This window comes from Dipodomys merriami, unplaced genomic scaffold (genome assembly GCF_024711535.1).
Source record: "Dipodomys merriami isolate MVZ:Mamm:240054 unplaced genomic scaffold, mDipMer1.0.p SCAF_446, whole genome shotgun sequence".
Lineage (NCBI taxonomy): Eukaryota > Metazoa > Chordata > Mammalia > Rodentia > Heteromyidae > Dipodomys > Dipodomys merriami.
Genome location: NW_027206009.1, coordinates 467,407 through 484,561, shown reverse-complemented (window position 1 = coordinate 484,561; position 17,155 = coordinate 467,407). Strand labels below are relative to the sequence as shown.

The window sequence follows — 17,155 nt, the reverse complement described above, 5'->3', positions numbered from 1 at the left end:
TGGGGGACCCCCTGGGCAGGGCTGCCAGGCCCCTGCCCCTGCGTGAGGACCTGGGGGACCCCCTGGACAGGGCCGCCAGGCCCCTGCGTGAGGACCTGGGGGACCCCCTGGCACAGGGCCGCCAGGCCCCTGCCCCTGCGTGAGGACCTGGGGGACCCCCTGGGCAGGGCCGCCAGGCCCCTGCCCCTGCGTGAGGACCTGGGGGACCCCCTGGGCAGGGCCGCCAGGCCCCTGCCCCTGCGTGAGGACCTGGGGGACCCCCTGAGCAGGGCTGCCAGGCCCCTGCCCCTGCATGAGGACCTGCCTCCAGCGCTGCCAGCTCCCCACACGTGGCACCGAGGGAAGCCGCCCACTCTTGGTTTCCATGGGAACCCCCTTGAAATAACCCCACCGTGAGGCTGTCACACTTCCCTCAGCACAGCCGGGGCGCTGGGGCGGGGGGGGGGAGGGCTGGGGGCGGTGGAGGGGGCAGGCGCTCACCACCCCCGAGATCCTCACCCAGGCCCCATCGCAGGGTCCCGCCAAGGCCTGGGGAGCTGCCCTTCCTCCTCCTCTGCTTTAGGGGGTGCAAAGAGATGGCTTCCATGGCCAAATCATGGAAAAGAGGAAATCTCAGCACGCCTTAGAACACCCATCTGTGTGCGAGAGCGCTCCATGCCGGCCCTGCAAAGCCCGGCTGCGGGGACACAGCCTAGCCCCAGCCTCTACCCCCTAGACTCAGCCTCCCTTCACCAGCTTCTGGATCTCTCAGCTTCACTTAACTAAGGGCCCAGTGAGACAGGACAGGGCTGATCCTGCGGCCTGAATCACTGAGGCAGGAACGGGTCAAGGTCAACCAGCAGCTTCCCACTCAGGGGGCAGACGAGGGGCTCCAGGGCATTCTCCCAGAAGGAAGGCTGATAGACATGCTCAGGGGATGGACATGCACAAAGGGACCCACACACACACCTGATGACGCCAGCCACAAGCAGGATGTCCACTGTGGGGATCTCCCTCAGATATACCGCACCCCGAGTAGGGCAAGAACCTACTTCCTCTATAAGACACACCCCAAAAGGATGCCGGGCCTGCTCCTTCCCCACAGCCCCCCACAGCCCCTCAGAGAGCCGGCCATCTCCACTGTCCCAGTGAAAGAACTGCTCCTCCCTGCCCTCAGCCTGGCGCCCAGGACGGGGCACCCCGTGAACCCACAGCTTGCATTTGCAATCACGGAAGCAGCTCCCTGCCTAAGTGAGCAGAGAGAGCCGCTGTGAAGGTCTGTGGCCTCAGCCACGTCCCCGCCCAGTGAGTAGCATGGCGCGTGTCACAGACAGGTGCCAGAGGTCCCCAGGCCCTCCTCACTAGGAATCCAGAAACACAAGGAAGACAGCCTGACCCTCCTGCCCCCATCCTGAAAGTTCTGGAAAGTAGGTGCCCCTCCCCCCCAGGGCTGCTCCAGGTGGCCTGAGTCCTCTCCCCTCACACCTGGTGAGATACGATGTCCAGAGCCCCACCAGTGCTGGGGGGGGGGTCTCCCAGGGGACCTGTCCAGCCTGGGGGGGCTTTGGGTCCCAGGCCTCCAGGATCTCCCCACTCTCCTGGCGGGGAATGGAGGTTTTCTGAAGCAGAAAAATTGGCACTGGGAGACACAAGGCATGGGGGGAAGGCTCCTGCTCTGGTATCAGCCAGGAGGTGGGGGCTGAACTCCAACTCTTCAGGCCCCGTGAGCTGGGAGGCCCTGAGTGGAGGTGTGGACTCTGGGGCCTCCATCCCCACCCCCACCCACCCCCGTCTTTGGGGAGCAACAGCCAGCAGCAGCAGCAGCAGGTAGCTGTAAGGCCCAGGACCCGACTGGTCCAGCATCCGGCTGCGGTCCAGAGCCTGCTCTGCTTCCACAACTACAAACACCTGCAGCCCTCCTGTGCAAGGAGACAGAGCCAGGCGCTTCCGCCTCCAGCTGGGGCCCTCCCGCCTCTCCTGCTCCGTCCTTCCAAGACAGCTCCCACACCTGGAAGGGCCTCACACCAAGCAGGATCGCCAGTCCCCCATTCCACACGGAGGGCCCTCAGACCCCCTTCCTTCTTCAGAGGACGCTGCGACCTTGGGAGCCTACAGAGGTCCCATGCTTCCTGCATTCTGTCTCTCCATAGCCTAACACAGCAGGCTGAGAGTCCAGTGCAAATGAATTCATCCTTCCAGCCGCCCAGGCTGGCAAGCGGCCCCTGCACTCTGCCCCAGATCCAACTCTCCCTAGCCCACCACTGGCCCATCTGGTCCATTCTGGAGACTCCTTGGGACATAGATCCTGTGAACCACAACCACAGCCTCTAGAAGCTTCTGGCACATGGCGTGTGCTCACCCAAGGGCAGACTGTATGGATGGCTGGAAATGCAGAGACCCTGGGCCACGTTCAGGCCCCTGTGGCCATCTCCAACCCTATGGGGCCCCACACAGCCATGACCCCCAACGACACCCACCTTCTCCTTGGGACAGGCCCCCCTCCCCCCAACCCAGTGCCTGTGCGCTGCCATGCTCCTCTCCTGTGGCTGGCACTTTCTAGATGGTTCCCTTTATCACCGGTGGGGGCGGGGCAGCAGGCAGGGCCTGGGTTATAAATCCAGCCAAGCCTGTTTTATGGAGAAGATGCTGCACTGCCCCTAGGTTTTTATAGCTGCCTGTTTACAAAGACAAAGCATAATTAATTCTCAGCCTCCTGGGTCGGGGTAGCCAGAGAGGAGGAGGACAAAGGAAAGCTCAGGTCAGCCCCTTCACTCTCCTGCTCGGAAGGACTGGGTAGGCAGGGCTGTGTGTGGGCAATGATACCCCAGAGTCTGAAACCTGGAGGGAGGGAGGGAGGGGGGAGGGAGCTGCGGGGACTGAGGGTGGGGAGGGCCCAGCGCAGCCTGCCCTTCTGAGGCAGGGGCAGGACTCATGCAAGAACCTGTCACAGCCCAGAGACTGGCAGCTACCCTCCTCTGCCCAGCATCTTGCAGGCCTGATGGTTAAGGAACACACCATCCACCTGCCCTGCAGTGTTCTTGAGCAGGAACTGATGAAGGCTTCACCTTCCCACCCACAGGGACAGGATAAGAGAACTAAGCTCCTTGACAGAATGGACAGGACATGAGAGGGACCAGCAGCTTCTGCGGATGGCATAAGGCTGCCAAAGAGACCAGAACACTAATCTGAGCAGGCCCTCATGGGTGTGGCTTTGTCCTCTTCTGTTTCCAGCCTCCGCCCACATCCCCATCCACACCCTCCAGGGCCACTTTCCTGAGCCCTCAGGCCACTTTGTGAAAGACACCCTTCCTTCCGGAGAACACACCACTGCTTGAGATTGTAGTTCAAAGCCAGCCCAGGCAGGAATGTCTGTGAGACTCTTTTCTCCAACTAACCATCAAAAAGGCAGAAGCAGAGTTGTGGTTCTAGTAATAGAGCACTAACTAGCCTTGAGCAAAATGAACAGTGGCTGGGGCAGGCAAGAAGAAAGGAAGGAAGGAAGGAAGGAAGGAAGGAAGGAAGGAAGGAAGGAAGGAAGGAAGGAAGGAAGGAAGGAAGGAAGGAAGGGATCAAGAGAGGGAGGGAGGGAGGGGAGGGGCTCACCTTCCGGGACTTTTATCACTCAGACATGCCAAGGCTCCAGCCTGACCCTGCGACTCCCAAGCCTGGACGCGCAGAGGTCTTCTAAGGCCCCAGTACGAGGCCTGTGCGGGCTCTGCGCTGTAGGATTTCCGGGAAGGCGGTCACCCACGGCCAGCACGGGCACTGTGGCCTTCCTGTGGATACCACAGTCTGGGCTGGCCACGGCCGGGGCCACTCTCCCAGCCCTGAGCCTCTGCAGGGTCCCGTCCCAATGGCACACTGCAGTCCACCCCTGGCTGGTGCGGGAGAGGCGGGATGGGGTGCGTCCGAGGTGAGGGCCCTTCCGCCTGGTGCTGCTGCCCAGCGTAACAGCAGGCCTGTGTGGAGACCTTGCGGAGCAGCTGGGCACCTCCGTCTGCCCGTCTGACCTCAAGAGGACATTCTTGTCCCTGATTTGCAGCTGAAGGGCGGATGGCACTGCTAGGGAAACAGAGCCACACCGACTGACCGACTGAGCGGCAGAGCCCTCCCAGGGTCCTCCACCTGCGCAGCAAGGAAGTGGGGGTGAGGGACCCTGGAGAGGATGGTGTGAGGTTGGAGGGGTGCCAACGTGATGAGGTCAGCAGAGATAACCGCCACCCCCCTGGCCTGGGGAGACCCCAGGCAGGTCCACGCAGGGCGGACAGATACGCAGGGGAAAGGGGGCACAGCGCGGCCCCCACTGCCCAGCAGGGCCCAATCGCCAGGACTGGAGCAGTTTCCGGTAAAATGCTTGTGTAAGGCCGAGCAGAGGAGCGGATGGAGAGGTCGGCGTGTCCTTCTTGGCACCGCGCTGCACCAGCCCAGCCCAGCTCACCTGTCCCCGCGCTGTGAGCTCACCACGGGGTCCTGGCTGCATTCCACCCCAGCCACCATCGCCTGAGGACAGGTGCCACCCCCCCCAAAAAAATGCACACCTCCAGTCTAATCTGCCCCTCGGGAGAGGCTTTGCCACTGGCCTCCTTTTCCGTGTTTTAACGAGAAGAATTAAGGGTGCTCTGTGAACAGAGGGCCTGGTGTAGAGAAGATCAGGAAGACAAGACCGGGCACAGCTCAGGAGATTCAGGACGGGGTGGGGGGCGGGGGCAGGAGAACCCAAGGTCAGAAAGAAACCAAATGGCTCATGGCTGAGGCCAGGCCATCTGTGGCAGGCTGAACTTCCCAGGGAGAGACCCCAGCACTAACAGTGACCCCATCTGCTGTGGTACAGGACACTCACAGGCAGAGCCCAACTCTGCTTCCAGCCCAGCGCCTGAGACTCACTCGAGATGAAGGATGGTGGCAAACTGGGGCGGGGGGAGGGGGAGGTGCAAAGGAAGGGTGAGACCATCCGAACCAAGAAACGTACTCATCGCCTGACTTACAGAATGGTGGCCTCTCTACACATTAACAGAAACAAGAAAATGAGATTTCCAAAAAGATGGTGATGGCACATGAGAGGCAGATGGTCATCATGGGAAGTCCAGTTGCCGTCTAGCAGGTCCAAATGTCCTGAGGAGGACGGGGGTGCCCCCAGCAGGCATGAGGTGTGGGCCAGACCATCTCGTCTCCTCCCCCCCCCCAATGAGGGACCGGCCAGCAAGCATCAAAGCCAGGCTCCTCAGGGCCCCTGTGGCGCAGACCAGACCCACCCACGTCCTGCCCAACCCCGGCCCACACAGGGGAGAGTGTGCGGCCTGCCGCACTGGCGGAGCCCGGAGCTTTGGCGTTCAGTCCTTCCTTCCGGATCACAGCAGTTCTCAGAGTGACGGGGCCGTGGGACTCCCTGAGGCTCTGTTTCCCTGACCCGAGGGTCAGCCGCACCCCTGGGCATCCCAGAGCGGGGAGGGCGTACCTGCACCCTTGCACCTCCCAGAGGAAGCACAAAGTTCTGCTGAGATCTGGCCCTTTCTTCCACAGCAAGTGGTGGCATCCTGCCTCATCTCCACTTTACAATCACCCACAACCACCTTCACCTGTGTATCAGGATCACCTGTGTACCAGGTGAAGCCTGCACAGAGTGCTCATGAGCACTCCTCCCTCCCAACCCGGCCTGTGCCCCACCCAGCCACACTCGCACCCAGAGCCGGCCAGCCGCCAGCCCCTACACGCTGGGACTTCCACAGCAGGAGAGATTGAGGCTGGTGCGCTGGCCGTAATCAACAGTGGACTCCAGACTGCATCAGACACAAGGACTTAGGGTTGTATAAAAGAAAAAAAAAATGCCCCAAAACTTTGGCCTATTTAAACTTTAGCTTAGCAGACAACGTGATATTTAAACTTTTATTCTACCCCTTAAAAAGAAAACTAAAACACTCCAACCCTTAGCTTCGAATCAGTGGCTCACACCTGTAATTCTGGCTACTTGAGAAGCTGAGGTCATGAGAATCAAGTTTCCGGGCCAGGACAAGCCCACACTCCATCTCAACAGAAAGAAGCGGGGTGTGGTGGTGCATACACGCCTGCCATGCCAGCTGCTGTGAGAACGAAGAAAAAATAGGAGGATCAAGGTCCAGGGACACACCTGGGCAGGAACTGAGACAATCTCAAACATAATTAATGCAAAAAAGGCTGAGGCATGTCCCAGCAATAGAACACCCACCTAACAACCATGAGACCCAGAAAAAACTCAGCCTTTCAACCAAGTCCTGCTAGAGAGCCACACCCGAGCAAAGGCGGGCAAATGGACAATCACAAGGATGCTCATATATCTTAAAACACCAAGAATTGGGGACAGCTGGGGTCCTACAGTAGGGGAAAAGCTTCTGCACCCTCCACTCTCCCAGCCTCATGCCCTCATATTTAATAAACCAGGCCCCTCTGCTCCCACACCAGGGGCTCCGGCCGCCCCGCAGTCCCTCTCCACCCCTGCTCTTCTCTCCACCCTCTCTCCACTCGAAAGTCCCAACCCCTTCTGCATCTCTCTCCTTCCCACTAGGAACTCTCCAGACCTCTGGTCATCCTCCATGGCCTCTTCCTTTCCAGCCTGGGAAAGTTCCACCGCACGCCTGCCCAGGGATCCAAGACCCGTGAACAAATACCCCAGCAGCCCTGACACGCCAGCCGGTTCTCACACCTGTGCCATTCAACGTCCCTCCTGCCTGGACCGCCTCTGCCCTGCTCCCCCCTTCACGCTCCCCTGCCCCAAACCTCCCACTAGCACCAAGTGCTGTTCAGCGCCTGCCCCAGCCTGAGCTTCTCTGACCACCTGCTCCCAGGCTGCCCGCTGTATTATTCCCTTATCACACTGGATTATGGCCACGTGTTTGTCTCCCTGGCTCCAGAAGTTCCATGGCGGAGGGCTGCACCCTATTCCCCCTTCCCACAGCCCTCTACTCAGCCCATATCCACCACAGATAACACCAATTGGATGATTGAATCCAAGTGTGGCTCTTGAATGGATCATTAGCTCTATACATGAAGGAATATTACGCAGTGCATGATATGGGTGCATGATCATAGTGGGGAATGTTTCCAGTTTGTTTTGTGCTCTAAAAAAAAAAAAAAGATAAAATTACATTACAGCCAGCGCTTGATGCTCACACCTGTAATCCTTGAACAAAAATTGCTCAGGGATAGTGCCCAAGCCCAGAGTTCAAGCCTGATGTCCAACCAAAAACAAAAACAAACAAGAGCAAAAAACAAAACACACACACACACACACACAAAACACACTACATTAGAATCTGGGGGGGGGGTTTAGACAGACACAAGCAACGTGGTCTGTGGGGGGGTTAGACGGACACACACAACGTGGGAATGACGGTTCCATGGTTGCAAAACCAAGGATACGGATCCACTCTGTGGTACTTTCTGCATTTTCAAGTGTTTCTCTATGGAAGTAACGTGGAAGAATGAATGTGCCTCCTCGGGAGGAGCACCTGAACACGGTCAGCTCAGCTCAGCTCAGCTCAGATCAGCTCAGCCCCGCCCGCTCGGCCCGGCTCGGCTCCACTCGGCCCGGCTCGGCTCGGCCCGGCTCGGCCCGGCTCGGCCCGGCTCGGCTAGGCTCCGCTCGGCCCGGCTCGGCTAGGCCCGGCCCCGCTCGGCTCAGCTCAGCCCAGCCCGGCTCAGCTCACCTCACTCCTGAGGGCGATGCTCTGGACGCGCACTGATGGAATTTATTTTTACAGCTTCCATAAGAGCCTTGCCTCTCCGCGGGGCTGTAGAATATTCACAGGTGTTTTTACCACCTCTCACTTCAAGGGCTGCCGAAGAAGCTGCCGCAGAGGTTCAGCCGGGTCCACTCGGCACACAGATGGTCCCCAAGCCCGCAGGCTGGCCGGGGTCTGTCCAGGGGACACAGGGAGGAGGAAGAGTCCCTCCCGTGACCCGGGGGCTGCCAGGGGCCGTCAACGACACCCCTCCCTCCAGAGGTGTCCCCGCGGCCTCCCAGCTGGCTTCCTGCTCTGCCACAGGCAGGTGAGGCCGCCCAGCGCTCTCGCCAATCAGCGTGGAAATGTACAGCTGTCCTGGGACAAGGTATTACACACCCTCACGGACCATTACACGCGCCCGGGGAACCGCAGCGGGCTCTGGGTGGCTGTCTAGCTAGGAGCCTGGCGTTGAAAAAGCAACCGAGGGACACATGAGAGGCGGGGTGCTTTCTCCCTCTGTGGAAGGGGCCTGGTCAGGGTGGGGCGGTCGGCGCTGGCCTCTGCCTGCCGCGATCCTTCTGAAGCGGGGACAGCCCCGGCCGGAGCAGGGAGACTTGTCTTTGTAAGTTCAGACCAGGGTCCGAGACTTCATCCTCCATGTCCAACGCGGCACAGCAGATCTAGCTGCCTCTCCCCCACCCCTCACCCAGAGCCCCCCGCTCCCAGTCAAGGGCTGGCCCACTCCACACAGCTCCTTGCCTATCTCTGAGTGTCTGGAGGGCAGCTTCTCTATTTCCAACAGCTCCCATTTCTTCCACATCCCACTTACACCCAATTTTGTTTTCTGTACTGAGGGTTGAACTCCAGGCCTCACCTTTGCTAAGCAGGCACTCCACCACTTGAGCCCTCAGACCTTTTGCTTTTTGTTTCTTTTTCTTTTATTTTCTTTTTTGTCGGTCGTGGGGCTTGAACTCTGGGCTTGGGCGCTGTTCCTCAGCTCTTCAGCTCAAGGTGAGTGCTCTACCACTTGAGCTACAATGCCACTTCCAGTTTTCTAGTGGTTTATTGGAGATAAGAGTCTCACAGACTCCTGCCTGGGCTGGCTTTGAACCTCGATCCTCAGATCTCAGCCTCCTGAGTAGCTAGGATGACAGGCGTGAGCCACCAGCACCCAGCAGTACAGCAAAATGTTATAGCAGTTGAAGGAAGGACGGGCTGGACTCGAAGCAATTCAACATACTTTTGTCTACATATTTAAAAGGTTTCCATGAAAGCTTTTTTGGAATTGCTTAAAGAAATCCGAAAGTGAATGGTAAAGTAGCTCCCCTTCATTCCACTTCTGTGTCGTGCGCACACTATCTCACTGAATCATGGTGGAGAGCCTGGAGGTCCCATCGCTTTGTCTGCCCATGGGAACGCAGCTCAGAGGCGGCAGGCGCTGCAAAGGCACATGCTGGGCGCCCAGGCCAGGGCCCGGCCTCCAGAGCCCGGGGTCTCAGACAGGAGCAGATGTGGAAGGACAGGCGGCCAGGGAGCCAGGCCCACCCACGGGGGCTGGGGTTGGTCAGCGATCCCATCTCCGCTTGGGGCAGCACACGCTACGCAGCAGGACTTGTGGGAGCCTTTGTTCTGCCTCAATGGGCCATTCAGCCGGGCCCTGGAAGACAACAACCCACTGTAGAGGGGTCCTGGGTGGCACTGTGGCCGCCAGGTGTGTCCCGCCCTGGGGAGCTCCCAAGCGGGGCTCAGATGCCGCCAGGGCGGGGGTCTGTCGCTGTCCAGGCTGTGGCTGCTCTACCCACTGCATCCGCATGGACCCCAAGCTCCGGCTCAGGGGGTTCCTGAAGCGCCACATTTCGAGATCCTTGTTTCCAGAAGAACTCTCGCTGCTGTGTCCACCCTGTGATGAGGGTGTCCTCTGAAGAGGGCAGGGGGCTGGGTGAGTGTGGCTGGCCCTGACACCCTCCGAGGCCTTGGGAAGGATCCCAGGGGAGCGCGTCCCAAGCACCGCGGGCCCTGGCAGCTGCCCAGTGTACACTGCGGATCTGAGGCTCCTCCCTGCCCCGCTCGCTCCTTCTTCCTCCAACTGTCCCTGGCCGGTGCCTCCTCGCCTCCCCTGCTCCTCCTGCCGTGCTGGCCACTCAGGGGTGTCCCTCTCCAGATGTCCTGCTCTGTCCTCTGGATGCCGGGGGACTTCCAGGCCGCAGAGCCATTTTCTCCTTTCTCGTTCAGCTCTCGTTCCCCCAGCCGCGATGGCCAGGGCCTCCTCTAGGTCTCACACATAGTGGACAGTCCGGAAGTGTTGTCGAGTGACCGAGAGAAGGTCACGACCTCGATCTTCAACTCTGGGCATCAAGGGTGGGGCTGCAATCCTCAACTAAACAAATGAGAAGAGCACTCAACCTCATTGCTATTCGGACAGGGATTTAAAAAAAATCTCCTCTATGACATTAGCAAAGGTCAAATAAATCAGACCACCTCATGCTGTCAGCATGTGGCTAAAGCGGAGGAATTTTCTGGAGAATGGCTTGGCAGTACGTGTCAAGAATAAAAGTGCTGGGCACTCACGCCTGTCATCCTAGCTACTCAGAAGGCTGAGATCTGAGAATCACGGTTCAAAGCCAGCCTGGGCAGGAAAGCCCATGAGACTCTTATCTCCAATAAACCACTAGAAAAACCAGAAGTGGTGCTGTGGCTCAAGGGGTAGAGTGCTCACCTTGAGCTGAAGAGCGCAGGACAGCACCCAAGCCCAGAGTTCAAGCCCCATGACCGATCAAAATAATAATAAGAATGTGTATGGTTTTCACCTAAAATTGTGCATGCAAGGCTCTCTTTAAGAATACCATTCCAAACCTAAGGAGAGGGGTACAACGATGGTTATAAGGACAGGACAGAGGCCACTAGGTAACCTCCTCCCTTTGAGGACATGTGAATCCAAAATGGGAAACACAGGAAAATAAACCAGGCACCCCCACCCCAACCCTGCCTTCTCGGAGAGGACAGTATGAAGTCTGATCTCTAAAAGTAGATCCCAGATCCCCTCCCTGCCAGGCAGAACAGCCCAGGGACCACGGCCCCTAGTCCCAGTGGGTGGACAAGAACAGTTAATGCTCTGACCTCACCCAATGGGGGGGGGGGGAAACATGCCCAATGGAAGACAGTTTCTACCAATCACAGACACCAAGAGGGAGAGGGAGGGGCCAAGGATTCCAACTCCCAGAATTCTATCCTTGTACCACACAGGAAAGCAATGTGAACGCATACAGAGCAGGGCGAAATGCCACTCTGAGGTCTAAAACACAGAATGTTCTCATGTCTTCCGTCGCTGCCACGCTGCATTTGGCTGCTACTCTAAAGTCAGCCTGAATACCGAGGAAGCCAAAGGGTGCAGCATTCGGCGTGTGATTTTCATGGCTCATTCTTTGTGCAGTTCCAATTTTAAATGCAGCGGTGAGCGGCTCACTGAGATGCAATCGGTACTTCACGCATGCACTCCACTCTTAGCAGAGCAGCTGCAAGGGTGCAGGAAAGTGACTCAGTTATTACTCAGAACTCATTCACTTCTGCATATGCATGCACACACACATCTACCCACTGTCTGCCTCCTGGAGAGGGGTGGGGAAGGCCGAAGGATGGAGAAGAAGAGGAATTGTGGGCAAGGCGCCTCCCCGACCTGTCTCCTCATGTCCGGTCTAGGTGAGTGGACTCAGTAAGGCTTAGATGCCTTGAGACAGAAGTGTGCCATTGCTTTGAACACGAGATCTAGACTCAGGAGTGAGAGCAAAAAAGCCAAGAATGAGCAACAAGGCCAATAAGTTCAAGCCCCAGTACCCCAGTACTAGTGCGCACATGTACATGCACGCACGTGAGCGCGTGCACGCGCACACACACACACACACACACACACACACACACACACACAATCTCAAGAGGGCAATATCAGAGCTTGAACCCAAGCACAAGTCCAGAGTGTGGGCGTCTATCAGACAGCCCAGGGTGCCCAGTGCAAGGTGCCATGGTGACATCCTGAGTCAGAAAAGCAGCTTTGACGTTGCTTATGTAAAGAGATGACAGCTTTTATTAAACACAGACATGGGCATTACAAAAAGACTGGAAGGAAAAATCGCAAACTGCCAGCAGGGTCGATCTGTGCGGCCGGGATGAGCAACGAGCAGCTACCTCCCTTTCCCTCTCGCCTCCTGCCGCCCCCTGCAAAGCCCCAGCAGGTCCCCAGCCAGGCTGCCACTTTCCAAGGCCTACAACACCTCTTACCAAATGTCCCTTAAAGCTCTTGAAGCTTTAAGGACAAAAAAAAAAAAAAGCCATAGCAAGTAAAAATAGCCAGGAGACAATGTGGAAATGTTTTATTAGAACCTGATTCCTCACCTCCAGACACGGAACATGAGCAGCCCTGCGTGACTGCCACGGGCTTCGGGTCGGGCTGATTAAAAGCGAGCGATGCCAGTTACCTGTGGGTGGGGACAGGAATGGGGCAGCGGCAACAACCTTGACCTGTGTAAACTGCAGTGACCCCACAGCCTTGGCTCATGGAGCCCATGATGACCCAGCACAAGGGACTGACACAGCCGGCCTGAAGCCCAGAGGTGTGGGGTCTGAGGAAGGGCGCCCGGCAGGCCCGGCCTCCGCCCGGCCTCCCTCCCTGCCCAAGAAGCTCAAGGAAAGGATGGTCAGGGCACTGGCAAAGGGCACACAGAGCCCTGCGGTCCTGCAGCGAAGGCTGGCAGGGTCCCTCTCTCCCTCTGGGCTGTAAGTCTCTACCATTCCTCCTCCCATCCAGCCTCAGTTTCTCTGTAAGGGTCGGGGGTGGGGGCAGGAGGTGGGCACACGAGGTGTGTTCTGAGGGCTAGTCTAGCCTGCGTCACTAGGAAGCAGACACACCCTGAATGACACTTACAAAGGACCGCGTGGACTGAAGAGCTAGCAGCTCACAGCCCTCGTTCCCGCTGATGGGGACTTCCCACCGCATCCCATGGGGAGCCCAGGCCACCAGCAGAGAAAGCACCGGAACCCAGGTCTTGGGGGGAGGGGGATCTCTCCTTTGCCACCTCCACAGGACCAGGGCGGAGAACCCAGAGGTCAGCAACTCTGACTTGAGTGAAATAAGAGAAAAGAGAGAGGGTTCTGACAGCAGGAAGCTGACCGCCCTCCTGGTTCTCCCTAGCTTGAGCGGTGCAGTGGAGCCCGCCCCCTGGGTCCCCGACAAGGCCGGGGTGTGTGTGCGCCAAGGAGGCATGCCGGCTCTTGAAACCAGAAACCCAGACTGGAGCAGACAGCAGGACAGGCGGCCTCCATGGCCTTCAGTTCTCCCTCACTCTCTACCTGGCTGCCAACAACAGCATCTGAGGATTTGCTTCCTCGTGGTACCAAGATGGCTGCCAACAACCACAAAGATTCCTTTTTTTTTTTTTTTTTTGTCAGTTGTGGGGCTTGAACTCTGGGCCTGGGCGCTGTCCCTCAGCTCTTCAGCTCAAGGCGAGCGCTCTACCACTTGAGCCATAGCCACTTCCAGGTTTTGGTGGTTTATTGGTGATAAGAGTCTCACAGATTTCCCTGCCCAGGCTGGCTTTGTTGTTATTTTGTTTTTTATTGGTCATGGGGCTGGACGCTGTCCCTGAGCTCTTCAGCTCATGGCTAGTGCTCTACCACTTGAGCCATAGTGCCACTTCCAGCTTTTTCTGCTTATGTGGTACTAAGGAATCGAACCCAGGGCCTCATGCATGCAAGGCAAGCACTGTACTGCTGAGCCACCTTCCCAGCCCCCCAGGCTGGCTTTGAACCGCCATCCTCAGGTCTCCTGAGAAGCAAGCCACTGACGCCCGGCTTTTGGATTCCATGTTCTTATCCCAAGAAAGAGACCCACTTCCTGCAGCTTTCTTGGCTTTCCACTCCACCTCCAGAACTGACTTCCCCTTCCACTCTGGAAGCAGCTGCTGCCAGGGACACCCACCCTGGGATGGATCTGGCCGTTCACATTCACACACCCAGGCATCTTCCTGGGAGCCACAGGTGTGCGGCACTGGGGGAGGGGAGCTTGGGTGTTGGGGAGATCGGTGATGACACCATTCCAAAGGTCAGGTGTCCACCGCATGCAAGCCCCCTCCCTCACAACAGCCCCTCTCCAGCCCACATTAGAGTCACAGCACACACACACACACACACACACACACACACACACACACACACACACACACGCACGCACGCACACGCAAGGTCGATAGGGACCCAGGGGTGCCTGGGAGCCCTAGCCAGACGAGAGAAGCAGGCGTGGCCGAGAAGCCGTGGCTGAGCTGCCTCAGGGAGGGGACGCTGTGCCTGGGTGCTCTCACAGAGACGGGGCCACTCCGCAACATGCCTCTGCAACCTCTGCCAGGTCCCCCAGACCGAGAGCCTGCAGGAGAGCGGCCTCTCCCTGCCGGGGGTCAGCACCCAGCAGGACATACATAGAAAACGGTAGATGGGCTTTGTCGGCCCAGCCACACCTAACATCGCTTAACCCGCTCTAAAGCGAAGTCCTGGGCCTGCAGCACAGGGGAGCAACGCCAGGAGGATCCTCTGGAGACATCCGACAGCCTTCCCAGCAGCTCCCAACCCTGGGTCCCCTTTCTCTAAGGCTTAGGGTCCCCATTGTTCTAGGAGCTTCTATGTCACTGGTTGTCCCTGCACCCCAAGTTCTTTGTGCCCAACAGTCATGGCAACCAAATCAAATCAACTGATCTCAGCTATGAGTAGGCACACACACAGACACGCACACAAATCCATTGCTCTCATCCATACCCATGTGTAAATAACTAACAAACTTTTCTCAAGATATTTAGCATTGTACCAGACTCATGAACTCCACTGCCAAACATGGTGACACCAGACAGGCAAGAGGTTCAAGGGGAAAGACAGAGCCCCGAGACCAGGAAGCAAATGGTGTACGAAGGGCAGGAAGTGGAACAGAACAGCTAGGTGGACCCAAACATCAGGCAGATGGGACTCGAATCCCTGAGTCTTTCTCAAACGGAGCCTAAGCATCCGCTACTCATCTTTCATGGAGCTCCGCCAGCTACAAGGCAGAACAGAACGGGGCCCTTTAGTAAACGCCAACAATAAGCTAAATGCTATGCTGCCGCTTTCTATATCAGGACCATCTCTGGCCATCTCACCGTCATTACTATTTCTGCCTTTAAAGGGAGAAAATGAAGTTCAGAAAGGCTCCATCACATCTCAGGTCACACAGCGGGTAGGAAGTGAGAATAGAATTTGAGCACGAGTCTGAGCCCGGGCAAGTCTGAGCACTCCCCACTGGGCTGGCTGCCAGTCGTTTAGAGGAGACTGCAATCCTCCTTCCATCCTAAAAGTACCAGCTGGCCCTCCCTCCTTCTCCAGACCCTGCCCTTCCTGAGGGCACCCCACCCCCACTGAGCCATGGGCAGGACTGGAAAGGACAAGCTGTGGACAAAGTTGGAAAAAGGCTATGTGGGACCGTGCATGTGACCGCAGCACACAGTAGGCACTATGGGAGACTTGGAGGGTGGCTTCCCCCCATACCACACACACATACACACAGAGCAGATGCTCTGTAAGGCACATAGTAGGTGCTCACAACCTTTAACAGCTCACAGTTCCAAGGACACCACGCAGGGTGGTCTTATGTACATCCATTATACACATGAGGGAAACTGAGGCAGGTGAAAAGAGAAAAACACACATACAGATTTCTTGCCTGCCCAAAGGCAGGGGATCTATGTCCAGTCCCGGGGCTCACACAAGGCCTAGCTGCGCAGATGGTCAGTCAACATCAGCAGGTGCTGAATGAAGAAGGGAAACTGAGGAAAGTGGGAGCAGAAAGAGTGCGCGCTCGGCTTCTTAGGCTTATTACACAACAGCCCGAGGACAAGCATGGAGCCCGATGTAGGGGTGAGGAAAAGGAGGCTTCCTCCAGGAAGCCCCCAGAGCCCGCCAGGCCGGGCAGGAAGCCGGGTCCCCCGACCCCCGCAGCCGCCGAGGCCTGGCGGGCCCGGGGCTGGAGACCCTGCCTCGGCCCCACGGTGACAAAGCCCCGGGGCCTCCCGAAGCCGGGCCGGGGCCCCGCGGCCGGCGGCCGTGACTCAGCGGTTCTCCCCGCGCGGGGGGCGCACGCCGCGGGCACCCGCAGGCCGGCGGCCGGCCGCCCTCGGCCTCATTTCCGGCAGAGGCCGGGCGCCCCGCGGGGTCAGGTCCGCCCTCACCTCGGGGCCGCCCCCAGCCCCGAGCGCCCCCGTCCCGCGCCCCGGAAGTTGCTGCGTGGGGCTCAGACCCCACGCCACCGCCCGGTGGGGGCCGGGCTGGCGGGCCCGGGGAGGGGGCGGCGTGCGCCCCTTCGGGGGGGGGACACCCCGAAGGCCCGGCGCCCCAACCCCCGCCTGCGCGCGCAGGGACCCTTCCCCGGGTGGGGGGGCGTCCCTGTGCGTCTCCACAGACTGAGCAGCCTAGAAGATTCTGCGGGCCCCGGGCAGGGCAGACATGGCGAAGGCCCGGCCAGTGAAGCGTCGCGGTCCCGGGGATCTGTGCCGCAGGCCGGGCCTCGGAGACCGGGAGTCGCCCGGCGGGCGGCGCGGAGGAGGGCGGCGCGGAGGGGGGCGGGCGGCGCGGGGGAGGGAGGGCGGGCGGGCCGCGGGGGCCCGGGCCCGGGTCGGGGTGCGGCGGGGCGGGGCGGGGCGGGGGGACACGACACACAGCGCGCGGTCCAAACCTTCGGAGGGCACTCGGTGCGACGGCATCCCCGCGCCGCGGCCGGCCGGAGCGGGCCTCGGGCAGCACTACGTTACCTTCAGTCACATAGCTGTGGTCCCGCAGGAAGCTGTGGTTAATTTTCCGCGCGTCCGTGTCCTCGCCCATTGAAGGCCGTGCCCGGTGCCCCGGGCATGCCCGGCCGCCGCACAGCGAAGCAATCCGCAGAGGTCGCGCCGGGCGCGCGGGCCATGCCGCCGCAGCCTAGCAGGGGCGCGGGCCGCCGGGGCCCCGGGGAGCGGGCATCGCCGCCGGGCAGCGGGGAGGGGCGGCGGGGACGGTCGGGGGCGGCCGCGGGAGGCGGGCGCCGCGGTCAGGCGAGCGCGCGGCGTGCGGGCGGCGGCCGCGGGTGCGGGCGGGCCGGGGCCCGGGCGCGCATTCCGGCCGATCGGTGCGCGCTGCGTCCGTGCGCCGGCGGCGGCGGGCGGCGGCGGTGGCCCCGGTGCCGTGCGCCTCGGCTGCGGCGGGCGGGCGGGCGGCGGCGGCGAGGGGACGCGCGCGGCGCTGCGCTGCGCTGCGCCGAGCGAGCCGGGGCCGAGCCGGGCTGCGCGGGCTCCGAGCTGGCCCCTCCCTCGCGCCGCCCGCGCCGCCCCCGCGCCCGCCGCGCCCCGCCGGCCCGCCGCGCCCGCAGGTGGAGCCGGCGCCCCGGCCCCCCGCCCCGCCGCGCCCCCGCACCTACGGTGCCCCGGTGCGCCCGGGGAGGG

General features: G+C 59.9%; 1 protein-coding gene across 2 annotated transcripts in view; it reads right to left on the bottom strand.

The window, feature by feature from the left end:
• The window catches only part of LOC138808184 (serine/threonine-protein phosphatase 2A 55 kDa regulatory subunit B gamma isoform), a 55,997-nt gene extending 39,160 nt beyond the window's left edge, over positions 1–16,837 (bottom strand). Inside the window, exon 1 of one of the 2 annotated variants that reach the window (XM_069994132.1) lies at positions 16,490–16,837. In XM_069994132.1, coding sequence (XP_069850233.1) covers positions 16,490–16,559 — 70 coding nt within the window. In that variant the 5' untranslated portion in view covers positions 16,560–16,837. The other variant, XM_069994133.1, reaches the window with a different exon arrangement.
• Between the last annotated feature and the right edge of the window lie 318 nt (positions 16,838–17,155).